Source organism: Xiphophorus hellerii, chromosome 12 (assembly GCF_003331165.1).
Source record: "Xiphophorus hellerii strain 12219 chromosome 12, Xiphophorus_hellerii-4.1, whole genome shotgun sequence".
In the NCBI taxonomy this organism is placed as follows: domain Eukaryota; kingdom Metazoa; phylum Chordata; class Actinopteri; order Cyprinodontiformes; family Poeciliidae; genus Xiphophorus; species Xiphophorus hellerii.
In genome coordinates, this window is record NC_045683.1 from 21,936,332 (window position 1) to 21,955,153 (window position 18,822).

General features: G+C 37.2%; 1 protein-coding gene across 2 annotated transcripts; it reads left to right on the forward strand.

The window, feature by feature from the left end:
• Positions 1-3,442: 3,442 nt before the first annotated feature.
• On the forward strand, positions 3,443-18,373 carry adrb3a (adrenoceptor beta 3a). Of its 2 annotated transcripts, XM_032579417.1 has the most exons (3): positions 3,449-5,327; positions 11,632-11,832; positions 15,279-18,373. In XM_032579417.1, exons 1-2 carry the CDS (start codon positions 4,057-4,059, stop codon positions 11,813-11,815), a joined length of 1,455 nt encoding a protein of 484 aa, XP_032435308.1. In that variant the 5' UTR covers positions 3,449-4,056; the 3' UTR covers positions 11,816-11,832; positions 15,279-18,373. The 2 variants fall into 2 exon arrangements, with proteins under 2 accessions (XP_032435309.1, XP_032435308.1); XM_032579418.1 differs by lacking the exon at positions 11,632-11,832 and having other exon boundaries at positions 3,443-5,327.
• Positions 18,374-18,822: the final 449 nt, after the last annotated feature.

An 18,822-nucleotide genomic window follows, 5' to 3' on the forward strand; every position in this document is an offset into this window, starting at 1 on the left:
ATGCCGCAACAATAGTTTCTATCTACATGAATAAAGTTTCATTTTATAAATTGAACTCACAAATGAATCCTGAATTATAATGTGGACAGTTGCTTCTCAGACATTTAGTCGTCCGTGAACTGTCCACATTTATCCTAAGGAGAGTGTGTTGCATGTTTGGTGAGAGGCGAGTACAAAGATGTTTGGTGAACTTCCTCTCTGGAGTCGTCCGTCTTCCATCCACCCCAAACTTTATGTACCACTGGCAAAAGTGTGAGTTAAAGCTACAAATATTCATAAGTCCTGCAGATATAAAACTCAACGTGGGAGTAGGCACAGAGGAGTTACAGCTGAAGACATAGAGGCATTCAAACCAAAGAAGGAACTGCTTAGTGACAAAACAGCTCAGCAGAAGAGCACAGTGTTGGTTATCTTAAGAGAATCGCATGTAAGGTATTTGCCTGGTTGTTCTTCCTCGGCACACTGGATTGTGCAACAGCGAGATAGCGATCTATTATTTTCTTTACAGCTGTGAGTCAAACTGAGGGCACTTATTTCCCTTTCTTTGCGGTTTGGTAACAAACGCCTTGTGGTCTGAAGTGCTGGCCACAAACTGCATCTGCAAAATTCATTTGGAGGTTTAGAGATAAACAATCAAAATAACAATTAAGCAATTCAACTTTTGGATGGATAAGTGCATAATGTTTTCTTACGTAGTTGCCCTTAAGTAATTTAACAGTTTCGTAAAGTAAGCAGCTTATGACTGTAATTTCCTTTGAGTGTAAATCTTGTCCTCTTGGAGTCTAAGAACATGCATTTTTGTTTTTAGAGTGATTGCTGACATTAATGTGAGAGAATGATTGGGTCTCTGCAACATACTGGCAGACTGACCAGGGTGTGCCCCTCTTTAACATGATGGCAGCTGAGATACTGTGACTATTTATAGAATTCCGATTATATAATTCTGCTTAGCAAACCTGCATTATTTTACACAGGGTAAATAAAACAGGGGAGTAATGGAAAAGACACAACACATGATTGACGACCCACACAAGTTATAATTACAAAAACATTCACTTAAATATTTATCCACCAGCTCGTTTTCTGTGACTGCTTACTTGTGTGTAAAGTTAGGGGAGTTCATAAGAACACATATAGGAAAGAGAAGCTGCTGGTTACAAATCATAGAAAAAAAAGAATGAATCATATTTGTGAATGGGCCTGTCACGATAAACGATAAATCAATTAATCGTACGATAAATTAAAACTATCGACGTCATTTTAATTATCGGCACTATCTCTTCCGACCTTTTTCTCTTTCAGCTAAAGACACTGAATGAAAAAAGACTCAACTCCAGTGCTCTCCACTGACCCTCCCTTCCTCATTTTACTTAGTGTAATGCCCAGCGCACACGAGCTGTCGGCCCATTTTCAAAACCTGACAGATCACACATTAGCCGACAGAAATCCTAGGTATAACTGTTCGATCGGGTTCGTTCCTGCCCTGTGGTGTCCAACAATGGGCACAAAATAATGGCTAGAAGTCCAGTGAACTAATTTTAAAACCGGGCATTAATCAATGCTTTACTACAATCTACCTGCAATGCATGTGGCTAGTGTCAGCGTAAAGTCCTGACTGAATGAAAATCATTATAACCTATTTACGTCACGTTAACGAAGAACAGCTGAAAAGTTACCGGGTTTATCAACTGCGGTAGCAATTTCGCTCCAACTCCTCCTCTTGTCATTTCTATATTCTTTGCATGTTGAATAAACATTAATGTTGTTTCCACATATTATCTCCAATGTCCGCTGGACTTCGGGTTGCGCCGTGTCAGCTGTTTGGGATTCCCCGACGTAATTTCCCCTCAGAAAGCACTGAGGAGAATCCGCGCTTTCTGATTGGCTGCCTGTCACATTCAACAGGCTGCGTTAAAGCTCCCAGTCGGGAAAAACCCCTGATTTGGATCGGAGCGACAACGATGATCTACCGTAACACACCACACAATCTTAGAAAGACCAACGATCTAAGATTGTTGTATGGGGAAAAATAGGAGCAAAAAATCATGTAGTGTTAACTATTGCATCAGGTAGTCGGATGTGCCCATCTTCTCTATTTAAATCTAATTATTACTGAAGGGCAACATGATATACAGACTTCATAATCTGCCTTCTTTTGGTTGAATGCAGTATTTATTTCCACTTTGGCTTTATGTTGTTTAGGTTTTTTTTTCAAGTGAGTTTTTTGTTAATGGAGACTGAGAATCCATTTTATTTTTGTTTTTGGTTGTTTTGTTTATTTTGTTTATCAGCTCCAGTGTTAAGTGTTCTTTTGAAAATAAAGTGTATCTAACTTTGGCAGGAAATTGCATGCATTATTACGTCATTTACATTAAATCAGTGTAAAAAAGTCTTCAAACAATATTATCGTTTATCGCAATAATTTTTGAGACAATTAATCGTTGAGCAAAATTTGCTATCGTGACAGGCCTATTTGTGAAGGTCCATAATTCTTTTCCTTACATCTTCACCGACTTCTATTAGTTTTCCCATTACATCACACACTAAATCAATGTGTTTGATGTGCTTTATTAAATGACATTCCCAGGTGTGCTTCCATTTTACTCAAATTTTGTAAATTTAATTATCAAAAGGGTATAAGGCCATGACAGAGCCTTTTAGGTATTGCATTGAAATTGTTAAAAAGATAATAGTTTTAGAGAATGTAAACCTTTCCCTTTGAAGACAGTAGGAAAAAAAAAGTCTCTTCCACAGTATTCTGGCATTGAGCAAAAACGAATAATTTTAATAAAATAAAATAATTTAAAATAAGGTTTTTGCTGATTTAATGTCAGAGAAAATTAGGTAATTGTATGTTTAGGTAATTTTATATATATATATATATATGTGTATATATATATATATATATATATATACACATATATATATATATATATTTCAAATTGAAACTGATATATATATATATATATATAATCTATATATACATATACAGTAGATACTGTATAGATATTTGGTTTTCACTGTACATGAACCAAAGTTTCTCTGTGTGACTATTCACATATGCACAGCTCTATCAGGGTGCTGATCCTTGTACTGCTTATACACACACACACACACGCACATGTGCCCCACCCCCCACCCCCCCCCCACACACACAGTTGTGTTTTCATCACTTGTGGGGACTTCACATTGACTTCCATTAATTTCTACAGCCTAACCCTTACCATAATCCTAACCCTAACCATTACGTACCTAACCAGTAACCCAAAAACAATAATTTCCCTCATGGTGACCAAGAAAATGTCCCCACAAGGAAATAGGTTCCCATAAGGATATAAAAACCTGGTACACACACACATGCACACGCCGTTAGGCTCCTCCTCTCTGTCTCCAGTCAGGGTGTGAGTACCACCAATACAATCTTATGGAACCTGCACAGAACGAGAGAGAGGGAGAGAGAGAGGGGTAGAGGGAGAGAAGGAGAGAAAGAGGAAAAGGAAGATGAAGAGAGAGAGGGCGAGAGAGAGGAGCGAGAGAGAGAGAGAGAGAGAGACAGCAACAGAAGAGTTTGAAGTCACTCTAGTTGTTCTTGAAAAGGCGTCAGTGTTTGCTTGATCTCCACATAGTTCAACTATTGCATTGTAGTCAGAACAAGATTCTTCAGAAAACTGCACTCAGTGGACATATTTAAATGGTCAAAGCGAAACTTTTCATACTCCAAAACTTTTTTTACTTGATACTTTTAAACTTTTCCTGGATTCATGAACTTGATGGAACTGTTTTAGTTCTGTGGACAGTTTGGATTCATCGCTTGGGAGAATATGTTGCTTATTTTGGAAAGATGGAGAACCACCACTCCCATTTGAGGGCTGCCAGAGCAGAACTCCCAAGGTGCGACATGTGAGCGTTCTGTGCAAGGAAGAGAAATAATTTGCAGGGGAAAAACTGCAAACTCTCAGTGTTGAGCGGATTTATGTGTGTGGTTTTTTGAGTCAAATCTGTCTTTTTGATGATTTTTGAACATCTTCAACTTGTGGTGAGTTGAGCCAATGAAAGATGAATTGCTCAAACGATACATTAGAAATCAAAACATACCTTAATCCGCCAGGAGACTGGTTCTCCGTCATGGCGGTCATCATCATCCTGGTCACCGTTGTTGGAAACCTGCTGGTCATCATCGCTGTGGCACGCACTCCACAATTACAGACATCAACAAACATCTTAATCATGTCCTTAGCATGTGCGGACCTCATCATGGGGGTCCTCGTGGTCCCATTTGGGGCCAGTTATGTCTTGATAGGGAACTGGCGGCTTGGCAGGACATTCTGTAACCTCTGGACTTCAATCGATATTCTGTGTGTGACGGCAAGCATTGAAACTCTTTGTGTCATCGCTGTGGATCGGTATGTAGCCATTACAAGACCACTGCGATACACTGTTCTACTCTGTAAATTTCGTGCAAGAGTGATAGTCTGTTTAGTCTGGGGTGTGTCTACTTTAATTTCGTTTGTACCAATTATGATGATAGATTGGTTGTGGAAAAAAAACGAGAGCAGTTGTTATGAAAATACTAACTGCTGTGACTTTGTGGTTAACAAAGAATATGCCATTTCATCCTCGTTAGTCTCTTTTTATATCCCACTAGTAATAATGATAGCTGTGTACGCACAAGTCTTTGTTATTGCTGCACGACAGGTCAAGCTCATAAAGAAAGCTCGGCCGCGTTTGCAGAACGAATGCCTTGCACAGATTCAAAGTGGCTCCAACGTGAACAATCTCCTGCCTCCAGCATGCGTGGGCTCCAACAGCTTCAACAACATGGCCAGGAGAAAGAGCGCCAAGAGGAGACCATCACGACTGCTGATTGGTGAGCTCAGAGCCATCAAGACTTTGGGCATCATCATGGGGACCTTCACGATATGCTGGCTGCCGTTCTTTGTTGCCAACATTATCCAAGCCTTTAATGAAACACAATTGAACAATCGGCTGTTCTTGTATTTGAACTGGCTAGGTTACATCAACTCTGGTCTCAATCCCATCATCTACTGCAGGAGCCCGGAGTTTCGAACTGCTTTCAAGAACCTAATCGGCTGCCCGTGGCTGTCCACGGTGTGGTTAAACTCTTTTTATAAGGAACTGCGGACTCGCTGCTCCTGTTTTCTGTGGCAAACCGAGTCAGGCACTGTAGGGTCTTTCCAAAAGTCTCCAGACAGTAGGACTGACGGCAGTGGCAGCCTGGGCAGCAGAAGTGAGGAGATGTCTATTGGTTTTTCGCAGTCCAATGGCAGCACACAGTTCACCGACTGTTTGGAACCAGAATCCCAAATGTAAGTTTCTCTTTTTTTTCTGTCTCCCATGCTTTTATTCATTCCAGCCGTATAGGTATAACTCATTAAGCTCCAACAGTTTATTCAACGTCTGAAGATGCTAACATTATGTCTTCTACACTTTCCATTAGGCAGGAACTGAGCTAGTTGGAAGAGACTGTAATCCGACAAATTTCTCTTGATCAGCTCTGATCAGTAATCAGCAGGCCAAACAATGAACATTTTCAGTCTTGAAGTGCATCAACCAACAGCATGCATCCTGACGCACGTAAACTGACATGAAATTACTTGCTGTCAGTACGCAATTGAGTGCAACTTTAAAACCACTGTCAATTATTGTCACTGTGGATATAAATATGTAAAAAAAAAAAAAACACAACATAAAAATATTTAAAAAAGAGCTTATTTCCATAAACTTTTACGTACAAGTGAGGATAATTTTGTAATTACTTCACTCTATTTTGGATTCAAGTTAAATTAAAATGTTACATTTTAAGGTGAAACTATAAATTGTTTTTTTTGGGGGATCGACTGAAAGAGCAGTGAGGTTATTGAAAGAGCTTTGCAAATATCTTTATTGTAGACGCTGTTGTTTTGTTCCTCCATGTGTCCAACACGTGATGCGTAAGAGAATCTCCAAAATGTTGATGCAGCTTTGGGAAAATGTACAGCTCAGAATCAATTTCACAGGGAATCAGTGTCATTTTCATGTTTTAGATAAACATATACACAGGCAGTAAAGGTCTGCATCTAGCATATTTGATTTGGTTTCACACTGGAATCCTGAAGTTATTTTTACAATAAATATCTACATAATGATTTTACCTCAGTTAGTGATCTGAAAATGTTGGACTTGTGAGAATTTAAAGTTTGAATAAACCTCTTTCTCCCCATTTTTTCACAAAAAAGTCAAGATATAATTGATTTAGTTTGATCATCTCTAAACTTTTAACATGCATCTTATGTTTCTACATTTGATAAAATACTTGCTTTTGCTCAGAAACTAATTTTGTGTTGAAATTCCCAAGTTTAAGAACATAAAACATCCTTAAAGCAATAATGATACTTTTCTATATTTGAACACTCTTGAAATTTGCTTTACTATGGCTGAAGAGTGAAATATACTGAGCAGCACAGTAGAAGAAAATCTATTCTGAAGAAGTTCATATTTTGATTCCTAAATCTTCCTCTCAGCATTAAATATATTACACTTGCACATATATAAATAAAAAAGTATAGGTGATTTAGATAGAAAAAAAATTAACTAAACAATTAATAGGTGGGTTATTTTAAAATTAATTTGCTGATGCATGTGATAAATCTAAAAGTGCATTGAGCATTGGCATTACAGCAGATGGTTGAAAAGATATATACATAAATAATTTCTCAATTTAATCAGCTGCTGAAGGCTGATTTGTCTGATCACGTGGTGCACAGGGGTTGACATCTAAATGTTGTGGGTTTCAGCCTGTCGGTGGGCCTCAGCGTGCCCTGCCCAACGCTCCCTGCAACAGATAAATCTTTATCTCTAATGCACAAGACTTCCCCCTCATAACTGGACAGCCTGTTTACAAGACTGACAGCCAATGAGCTCATCCCTGTTGGGCTGAGGCAGCTGGGGTTGGGGAGCTCCGTATTTGATTCATAGCTGATCTATTACTCTAGCTGTCAGTAGACTGACTGTACACAGTGTAGCAGCAGTCATATGTCATGTCACAGTATTTGTAAACAGAATGAAAATGAAATACAAGAGCTATAATAAATCACGTAATAATTTGAAAATGAAATTAAATTCATTTTCTAATTTGTGTTCATCTTTAGATCAGAAAAACTGTATTTTGTTATCAGAATTTATCATATTTCTGATGCAGTTATCTAAACCTAATCAGTTCTGAACCTCTTAATTAATTATTTGTTTTTATTTTATCCAACCACTGCCATTTCTCTCATAACACAACAGCATGTCGGTAATATCTGGGCAGGGAATGTGTCACAAAATTATTATTAAATATTTACTCTACACACTACGTGTAATTTGTGACGACACCTCAGCCATAAATTAAAGACATCCATGGGCACATAATACAAAGGATATTTAGGGCTTTATAAAAGTCTTCCATAAAAGGAGCTCGGTGTGTTCTGCAGTAAATCAGCCCAAGGGAAGGCTCAGCCGACTCACCCTACGCTCCGAGCAGGATTACAAACGTAAGCGGGAGCAGTCGATCAAATATGAGGCTGACGAGTGAAAGACCTAAAGATGGGCTTTAATAAAGGAAATCATAATCTTTTCCAAATACACACTAATCTCCAAAAAGAGAAAAAAAAATGCTTTGGAGAGCTAATACTGCCATCCTGGGCATTTTTTCAAAGAAGCAGTCCATTTCAGCATTTTAACCCAGTCCACGTCAAAAATAAAAGCACAACTGGGCGGCACAGTTCCTGTTAAACTGTGACAACTTCAGTAACAATTAAAGCATGAGGTGGCGTAATGCAGGCAGATTAGCGACAGAGATACAACCTCAGAGATGAGAAGCCACAGGGCTGGAAAGGCCGCTCTGCGTGGAGACATTATCAATAGTTGCTTTTTTTTTCATAGAGTACATGCTGGCACATCAGCACTGCCCTCATCAACATTTAGAGCAAACTTTTGGCTTGTGTCACGCACATGTTAGATGGCAAACGCAATTCTCTGAAGATTTGCTCCATGACTTCTAAAACTGAAGTACCATCCCTATGCTACAGTTTGTTGTTGTTTTTTTCTGCATAAAGACATTGCAGAAAGAAAAAAAGAACTGCAATAAATGTTTAGTTGAAGGATGCGGCATCATTCTGTATGGTCCTTTGCCACAAGTGTTGAGATTTAAAGTGTTATGTTGGAATATACAAAAAACTTCCATTAAAGTCTCATTTTACAGAAACTTCCAAATTTCTTTCCAACCCTGACTACAAACTCTAACATGGCTGTTGTGCATTTAAAAACACATTATGTAATAAAATCTAGTTGAATCGTCCCCACTGTGTGACTAAATTTTCACTTTAACTCAGTCAACATCTGTGTAAGAATAAGAAGTATGAAGCTAAATGAGGCTGGAATGAGTATGTTAAGGAGAGTCATGGTTATTCAAGCAGGGCCTAAATCACAGCAATTCAGCTTTAACAGTTGACCCATGTGTTCCTGGCGCTGTTCAAGATTAAACTTAAAAGTTCACTCTTTCTGACTGTGCAGCTCTCTGATAGCAGCATGTCTTCTGCTTTACTGCAGTGGTTGAATAGCTATAGATTAATGTAGATTAATCTACATTCATTGATTAATCACTGGCCAATTAACTGATGTAGTCCGCTGTCAATCAAACATGAAATGGATGTGTATATTTTTGCTCGTACAGAAACTTTAGATCTATACAACAGACACAACAATACCATTTTCACATGTTTAATTGATGCCGACAAATTATTTCAAAAGTTGTATAATGTCTGGTCAAAATTTCTACTTTTTGCTGTGTTTATCAGTCAATGTACATAAAATGGGGAAGCTCTGTATCAGTTCCTTTCGGGGTCTCAGATGGTGTAAGACAGGATAGCATCCAACGTGAACATCAATTTGTCAATGCTTTTAAATTACTGTGGAGCGGGCTGTTGGTAACAGGATCATCAACCACTTAATATATGCTGATGATTTAGTAATCTTTTATTCTTACTGTATATTGCTGGCCTACAAAGAGCTGCTGCAGATGTGTTCGGATAGGAAAGAAATTTTGATATAAAATATGATCCTAAGCAAAGCCCCACCTAGACTGTGCTGAGCAGAGCAGACTCCAGTGCTGTCCTGTGACTAACTGTGGCATTTATTGATGGTACCTGAATGCTGCTGAGGGTAGTGTGAGCCAAATGTTTGTATACTCAGATATGCCTATCTGCCCTGTGTTACTGTGTAACCTCATGTACAGATGCATGTGTAGGCTGTGCAGCAAACTGCATGATGGCTACACTGACCAGCCCTTTTACTTTTGTACTTTGTGGACTCAGTAGTACTGGAGCCTCAATAGACTTTTTTTTTTTTTTTAACTATTTGTTGTTTTACGTTTTTATATGTCCAAAATAAAGTAAAATGAATGAATGAATAATGAAATATTTGTTGCACATTTGACAGATACATGACAACCACTGTTAGTAAACATGATCCTTTTATTGTTTGAATGTATAAAGTTTAAGGAACTACATTGCTATTAGCGGGTAATGCCAACAGAACTTACCTTGTTACTGAGCCTGACTGTTAGCATACCAAAAGTCAACAAATCAGTTCATTTTTGTTGACTTGAGGTTGGAAAAGGCTTATGTTTATTTGATGCAATTTTCAGATTAACGTTCTGATTACAGGAGCAAATAGATGCAAAAAGAAGAAAATGAAAAAAATATTTCCTCAGTGGAACATTTAATATTTATAAAAAAAGGAAGGAACAGGCTGTAGAAATTTTATGCTGATGTTTCTTGAAATGATATGGGAAATCTGCCAACATTTCCCTTTTTATTATTTAAAAACGGCGCTAAGTTCTGCCCCTCTTTGGGAATTTAAGATGGAACAGTCTTTAGTTAATTATAAAATATACTGAAAATGTAACTTCTTTAGGTCCCAACAGAGGAAACCCAACCAGCTCCAAATGATATTCAGACATCAATAAACATATTTCTCATAGACCCATTGCAACTAGATGCCACAAGCACCTGTTCTCTCCCTCTGTCTTTCATTTCATTGCTATCTTCCTGCGTAATGTCTGCTCGATATCAATAGTGCCCATTATGCAACATCCAGTGGGCCGTATGGACAGCCTCTTCCTGCCTGCCCACCTAAGCTGCTGTATGAAGCAGCTATGTGCTATTAACTAGGTGGAAAGTAAATAAAATACCTGCACAGATCATCTTTGTGATTACACAAACAGATATAGTCCCATTAGCTTTATGAGCCAAATAAATCGCTTCAGCTGTGTGAGCCTATGTTTTCCTTCTGTTTGAGTGTAGGGGCAATGTTAAAAACTTTGTTATATGCCATTCATCAAGGATTTCAATAACTCTGCAATAATCTCTGCTCTTCTACTTTTCAGTTTTAAGAGGATCTGATTACAAAAACCAGTAATCTTAGTCAGACAGGTCCCGGTTTACAAGTGGCTCCTCTGTCCTCTGCAGGCTAGAGGGCCTAAGGAATTATAAATAGCTTCAGCGCCTCTGCTGTAGACTTCAAATAAGTCTGATTGGATAGTAGAATTAAAACATTGCTACGAGAATATTAATTTTAGTTGCAGGACTAAAATATAATCAAAGTGCAAAGCATATAGATTTTTCCTTTATTTGGATTTTTTTATGCAGGGAGCTAGAAACAAAGCCAAACATATCAGAAGAACTAAGATGACATGAGAGAAAATACAGACTGATTACACCCGTAGGGTTCACGACTCTGATTCTGAAAATATCATGTAAGTTGACGGCTCATGAGAAGGAAGATAGATATTTATAAGTAACATAAGTCTGCACTGTAAATAACCACAGCACTGTGTTATTAAAACCAATCGTGCCATAGAGTTTGCTAGATTAGTGGAAATAATTGGAAATTTATCTTATGGTTGCTGTTTAGAAAAAAACCTGAGGGAAAACAAATGAAAAGCATTCAAAGGTTTTTCTAATTTGTCACACAATGTGTAGGTTAATTGTTGTTCTTTTTTTTTTTTTGAAGCTGCTAAAGTGTGTTGTCTTCAAGTACCATGTGAAATGACCCAGCATTAAGAGGGGTTCTGCATAGAGCACATATAATCAGGCATGCATTGGAGCAACTTTCCATTTTGAATGTGTTATAGTAGGGGCCTTGCAGACTCCTGAGTTATGAACTCTATCATTTTGGGATTTTCTCCTCAGCATGCTAATTGTACTTCCTATCCAACTTCACACAGTACCTTGTCCGCTGTGCATTTAGTTAGCTTAGAGTGAGATCAGGCCCAAGAGAGCATGAAACAAGAAGCAGGATAAAGGAAAACATGGAGCTGTTGACCTGTGGGTAACACTGCCTTTGATGCCTTTATGATATCTGCACCAATCACACATCAGAAACTTTTTAAAGAAGCATCCAAGAGTTTGGCAACTCTCCAAGAATACAAAGAAAACTTTTGGGTATTTAGATTTGGTGCAAACTGTAAGATGAAATGGCTTTGTTTACCATTACAACGGTAGCTAAAGTGAATGCTATATACACACTTTCAGGAAAAATAATTTTGTTTCATTTACAGCTCACAGTAGTTACTTTGATTTCTGTGTCCAGCTCCAATACTGAAGACTTTGTTGGTGATTTATCCTACAAGGAAGAGAAAGTCAAGACAATTGCTGACCTTGATGCACCTGCACGGACACCAAACGGACGAACACCCCACCAGTTTGAACCTGTCCAACCAGATGGTTCTGCTGGGGCTGATGTGGAAGCTGCCAATGGTGATGGGCCAAACTGAGCAGGAACTGTTAACTGGTATATATTTCTGGTTTCTTTTACCTCAGTGATACTTTTTGAATTTGGTGCTGCGCACAAACATAATGACCCGTTCATCCCTCAGCCTCATGTTGTGTGTCATGTTGTCTTAAATTGATGCTACCTTGGTTAAAGACTTGTTCCACTGTCTTTTAGCAGGTCAGATACTCTATCCCCTTTAAGCTCACAGTTTCACAATAAACCCATAACCATAAAAACCCAATATATATACACTCTTTCTTTTCACATCATCCAAGTCAATCAACGGAGATCACACTGTTGGGATTACAGAAGCCAATTGCTTCCAACTTGTGGCGTTCACTTGAACAATATGCATAATGTCCTCTGCCTATTATTGTGAGGGCTGTGCGCTCTGTGATGTGATCCCTTTGCAGGCTGTTCAAATACAAGCTAATTTGTTGCTCACCATCCTCGACATTCTGTCTGTATCCAAATCTGGACATAGATAATCTCCTTTAGGACAATAGAAAAATGTTTCTTTAGTTTTCTCTTAGTTTAGACAGACAGTGTAAGATCTTTGTAGCATTAGTGTCACACTAATTCTGCTATCCACTATTTCCCCTTGTACTTTATAGTGATTATGGGTCCGTGGCTACCTCCTGAGGCAGGTTGGGGTTGTGATATTGGCGGGTTTTGTGTTTGGATCATTTGCTTTTCTATGTCATACAAGTCAATCCTGGTGTATTGAACGTGGAGATTGCAGAAGAAAAAGATTGTCTGAAAAGAGTTTCAGTTTTAGGTGGTTAAAGAGAAGCCTGTTCTTTCAATTCAATGATTCTCATCCAGTTTTTATCACACAGCAGGTAGTTCAGTAAAGTATAGATGCTCACAACATCCTTTGATGTCTGATGGCAATAAGTGCCTAAACATCTATGAGGTACATGATAAAAATTGCATTATTTTATCAATAAGTCCAACAGTAGTCCATGAAACACAGCAGAATCAGATGAGATGCAAGCTTCCATTCACTGTACTTGCATTTTATTTGTTCTTTTTTTTTTTGAGAATTTTGGCTAAAAATTCCTGATAACTTGAAAATCTGACAATATAATATGTGATGATTCAACTATGTATCATATTTTATTATTTATAGGTTTAATGACTATAATAATATTCTGATAGTTTCCATTTTGATGTCTGTCTTTACATATTATGCAACAAACAGTATTGAATGTATGAAGGATTCTGAAGTGTAGTTTAGATTTTTCCAATCTTCTTTACTTCTTGGTTGTTTGTGGCTTCTGAGTACAAATGCAAAATGTAACAGTCTATAAAGGCTATTTAAATTTGTAATTATATATGGATTTTAAATATTTCTAAAAGACTAGTTTTCTGTCTACTTTTGCACAGTTTTGACACAGTGAATGCTTCGAATCAATAACAAAATGTAGCCCATTAAAAAAAAAAAAAACACATAACTAAAATATGGGTAAAAATTTATCTGATTTACTTTATGATCTGGTCTGAAGAAGAAACAAGATTTGTTTTATAGGTGGGAGGCAGGACAAAACTTCAGACAGGTCCTCGGGACGACCACCATTATATTTAATGAAATGACTTGAAGAGACAAAAATCACAGGCTTACGAGAACACACAAAAGAACGAATCAAAAACGAGCGGTTGTGACGAAGCCGCATTGTAAACTGTTTCAGACACATTTGCTCTTCTGTGAAGCTTACAGTTTATGTCTTCCTGTAAGGGCACGCACTGTGGAGCCGATAGCATCACACTGCGTGTCTTGTTGGGAGGCAGGAGGGAAGCAAACACAGAAGAGAGAAGATGAGGGAACATTCTGTAATTAGCCAGAAAAATAAATAACAGGAAAGAGGTGCAATGCTGCTTTTCATAAGAAAACCAGAAGTAGAATCAGATATATTTTTTTCTGATAGAAACTGAAATACTGTACAGGGTGTTTCTTGAACAGACCAACACGACAAACACAGCTGCACTGAAGATAGGAAACTGACCAGCTTGAAAAATACTTTATTCTGGACTCCCCCGAGTTTAACTCTACAGAGCTGTAGCAAATATATAGAAAGTAGTAAGTAACCAATACAATATGTGACAAACACTCACAAAACACATGTACTGTTGAGATACCAGTGGACATTGTTTGCTATTTTGTTTGTTATTTATTACTCAAAGTTTGGTCATGGTTCTTTATGATCTTACCTACACATCTGAGTATTTTTGGAACATTTCTTAGTCATGAATGATAAAATCATGTTTTCTAAACTCTGTCCACAGACAGTCACACATAAATATTTGCAAAAGAACAGAAAACATCTGCTTAGGCCCAAACACGTCCTGGAAGGCTTGAAAACAGAACTGGCTTTGCTATTTCTCTGTTAGAAAATAACAGAGAAATGCCTTTGAGTCTTAGGAGACTCAAAGGCATTTAAATTACTTGGATAAAAACAATTTAGAGTTGATCACAAAAATGAAAAAAAAAAAAAAGTTAAACTTAAAATTTTAATTTTTACAACATGATGTTGAATCTTCTTTTTATCCTCCCTAGGATTTTTTTTTTATTACTTTTTGAAAGAATTACACTTTGGACAAACTAGTATTGCATTTTTTTTTCTTTTATGTGATTTTAGCAAATCTGTATTTCAGAGAAAAATGTGACATCTTCAGAATTATACATCTGGTTAGTGACATCTGAAATGAAGAGAATTTGGAAAAAGCGACCCAATGCTACTCATCACCAAACAGTCGGAATAGAAAAGTCCAGGCTTTATTCTGCGGACTTAACAAACCAGTTCTGTATCCATGAATTTAATAGCGTTGAAATGAATGCTTGTGACAAAACACTAAAACTCTGGCAGCATTTGAGTAAATGTGTTTACGTCTGATGCATTTCTGACCAGTGTAGTCTCTCTGCTCCGCGCTGGCATCAGCACTCCCTTATCTCTTGAAAGCTGTGTATGAAATATTTTACAGTGAGCCTAACTGTCAATGTTTTCTTGTACATTTTTATCCATGCTACAGTAATGCTGCTGAACAAAACATTGTTTTGAGAACACCATCTGTCATGCCACTCAAACTCTGTATAAGCGCATCTCGAGTCAGTTTTCTCACACTCACAGCAGCAAGTCATTTGGCCCTAAAAAGTCACTTTATGCTTCCATGTTTGAAGGGAAGAAGAGAAGTTAAAACGTGCAATTTCATTTGGCTCAGATATTGAGAAAACGTTTCTGAGCAACAAAGGGGCTGTTTTTGGTGGATGAAGGGACATCTACCCTCTTAATATCTGCCAAGCCCCTCAGTGTTTACTGGAAATGTACAAGCACACACTCCATACAGTTCTCCATTAATTCAGTATTGAATTATATATTCCTTTATTGTTGTCTTCATTGAAAATGTGTTACAATTTTGTTTAGTCGTGGCAAACACTAAATATTAACATGTGCATCTCTTCACAGCAGCACATCACAATAAAAGGGTGGCTGAACTGATAAATGTTGATCTACTGAAGCAAACTGTTACTGTGACTCCTGCGGCGTCCGAGACCAATCAGCCTTGAAGACAAGTTAAAGTACAACAACAGCTGAATGAAGCTTTCCCCAACAAGACGAACGGACTGGCGAAAAGCAGCAGCTTTGGCTCGGAAGGGACCGCTACAACTTTTTTATTTTCATTTTTTTCTTAAGGCAGGACATCGACTGCTGTTACGTGCTGCTCCACAGACATTTGTTGACACCAGATGTACTTTCTGCTGCCGTCCACATGTTGACATATTGTTTACAAAGAATGTTCATGAATAAGACAAATGCACATTCTAAATGCCTTGCTAATCTTTCAAACACAGCGTACAATATGAGCCCTGTGGTCACAGAAATGTCAGCTTCAACTAATTATTTACAGTGCATTAAGTGGTAAGTTATGTATTTATGATCCACTGAATGTGTAGCAAAATGACCAGTTCTTTCGAGGTTGGCGTCACTGTAAAGACACTTTCATTACACAAACCTTTCCATACCAACAAGCTGTGCAGTGAAATATTCAACTCTGTCCCAACCTGTTTTTGTTCTGAGCTTTGGCTCTTTCTTCGCACAAATTTTCCCCTACTCCCTTTTTTGTTGTTGTTGTTGTTGTTTTTTACTTTGTTATAACGTGAAAGTATTTGTTATAACACCTTCAATATGATTCTGATTCGTACATGTTTTTGTGCAAGCAAGGTACAGTATTATAAACTACAGGTAAATATGTATATCAAGTAAATTTACTATATGCTGTGTTGCTTACAAGGTCTATGCCAATATAAGCTCAGTAATGCACTACAAATAAAGAGAAAAATGGATTTGCAAAAGGGAACTTTGCTTGCACATTCTCAGTTATTACACAATTGTACACAATAACAATTTGGGGTAATAATATAGTGAAAAGAAATGCGTTTTTTGAATGAGTTGCCTGGGATGTAGACTAGTAAAGACACAACAGGTCAATGTAAAGGAAAACAGTTTTCAGAGAAACTATGAGGGAAAAGTTCTGATATAAGGTACAATTCAAGTTCACAAAATAGGGAAAATTTTGTTTCTTTGTGTAAACAATCACAAGGCCCGTCTTTGTTAAGAGCCATTACATTATAGACAGCTTAGTACGGACACGGCTCAGTAAGAAATATGTCCTGTTTTCAAGTGCATGCAAGCATATCTATAGCAACAGTCCTGAATTGTTCATTGCAATGTAGCTGCTTGTGCACATTCTGGTTTTGTCCTTTCAGCCTTTTCAATATTTTAGTTTTGAGAAATGTTCTTTCTAAATGCAAAACATTTTCCTTTTTTTTCTACATTAGCTGCACAGTAGCTGAACTTCAACACCATGTAGAGTAACAATGAGGCATTAGATAAGGTTAATCTCCTGAATAAATCCCACTACAAGGCTGCAGGATAATGGATCACATCCCAATTGAATTATGCAATCAACCCATTGATAAACATCTTGGTAACATTAATTCATTTTAAACACAGTTGGGGTTTGATGTGCATTAATAACCTCTTGAAATAGCAACTTAAAGCAGTTGCAAAGAAGTCAACTGCAGTGAGTATTGCTGTAAAAATAATTACAATTGGCCATTTATTTATGCTAGACTGTACAGATGTTTATTAAAGTCAGCATTAGATTTATGTATGATGGCTTAACTTGTTACTTTTTATCATTCTAAGTATGGATTTTTAAAGTATTGATGATTTCCGCATTTTTTGTTGCAATGTAAAATAAAACTAGGACATCACACAATTTACTTCCAGGAAAAATAAGATAAGTTGAATTTTATAATATATAAAATAAGAGGTTTTTTTATTGGTTTTTGTGGCCTTAAATTTCTTTTATTAATTCAGAACTATTTAAAACATTTCCTTTTGATGGACTGGCAAACTTATCAGATGGATAGATATTAGTAATACATAATAATAAACCATAATTTCAAAATATATGTGGAGAACTTAATTTTTATTTCACTGATTACGTTTCAGAGTTAAACAACCTGTACGCTATTTGGTTTGTCTCTATAAGTCTAACTGTGTTAAACTTGCGAATTATGCTCAACATTTGCAGACAGGATTTTTATCATTGTTAATTTACATTATTATTGTAATTATTATTAATTTATTGTTATTATTGCAATCAAATAGTTGAACAATTTTAAATATTGCTCCTATTTGGACATTTGCATTCCTGTAGCAGTTGGTACTAAACTGCCAAATTTTTCCACTATCAAGCAGAAAATGTTGTTTATTTAAGTCGCATTTATTATTATTATTATTATAATAAGGTTTTTAAAATGTCTAAAACAACACATCCGTTGTTATGATTCTGTTACACCAGAAGGGAAAGGAAGAGAATAGTAACTCAGGACAAAATAAAGATGATTTTGTTTACGATGACATAATGTTTTCATTCCTTTCTCTTCTCCCTAATCAGTTCAGATTTATCTCAGGAGGCTCTCAGGGGTCCCGACCTCCACACTGGGAACCACTGTTCCACCACACTGAGCACTGGAAAATAAATGTTGCAATGAGCTCCAGACCCGCAACAACTTTCTTCCCCCCCCCCCCCCCCCCCCGCCAGTGTTATTTCTGGTAATCATCCACCCAGCAAACCTACTACTGTCCTGTTGCCTTGTGTTGTGCAGCGAGGGTCATCTACTGTTATGAGAGGAATTCAAATAATTTGGGACCTCTAAAAAATAAACTAACTGCAGATCGCAAGACTTTGAAAAAACAAACTGTGTGCAGGCTGCAGCTGCTCCAGATGTTCTCTCTGACTGCAGAATTATCAGAAGCCGCAACAAGTCAGAAGTGGAAACGATTGTCCCGTCTGAAGTTTAGCCTCACTCCAATCAGCTGATTTCTGTGACGATGTTTTCCAATCAGGTACAAATCAATGGTAGACATTTGTTTAGGAGGAAAAAAACAACAAAAAAGACAGTGGTCTGATTTGTAAATACAAATTCTTTATTTTTTGTAATTAAATTTACAAACCAACAAAACAGCAGTGTTTGGAATATGTAACAAAATCATATGCTTTGGCATCACTACAAAGCAGATATGTATACTGGTTACACTTTATATTACACATTTCATGAGGGACATACAAAAAACATGTTGTCAATAATTTAAAATAAAATTTAAGAAGTAATCCAGAACATAACGTCTTGTGAAGTCCTGTTTCCCACCTGATGACACATAGCTGTACATCGGTCTTTCACCAGGAGATTACAGTCGGGTTCAAACACTCGTTAAATGTATTGAGCAGATTAATGTCTGGATGTGCCAAATTTTTCTCCAATTAAATAAAAACAAAACCAAAGTATTAGTGTTTGGACCATAAGAGTATAGATAAAAAATGATCACCCACCTCCAATCTGTTGGTTTAAAATGCTCTGACAAAGCCAAGAATCTGGGGGTAACGTTGGATCCTGAACTGAACTTTTATAACCACATCAAATCTATCATAAAACTGCAT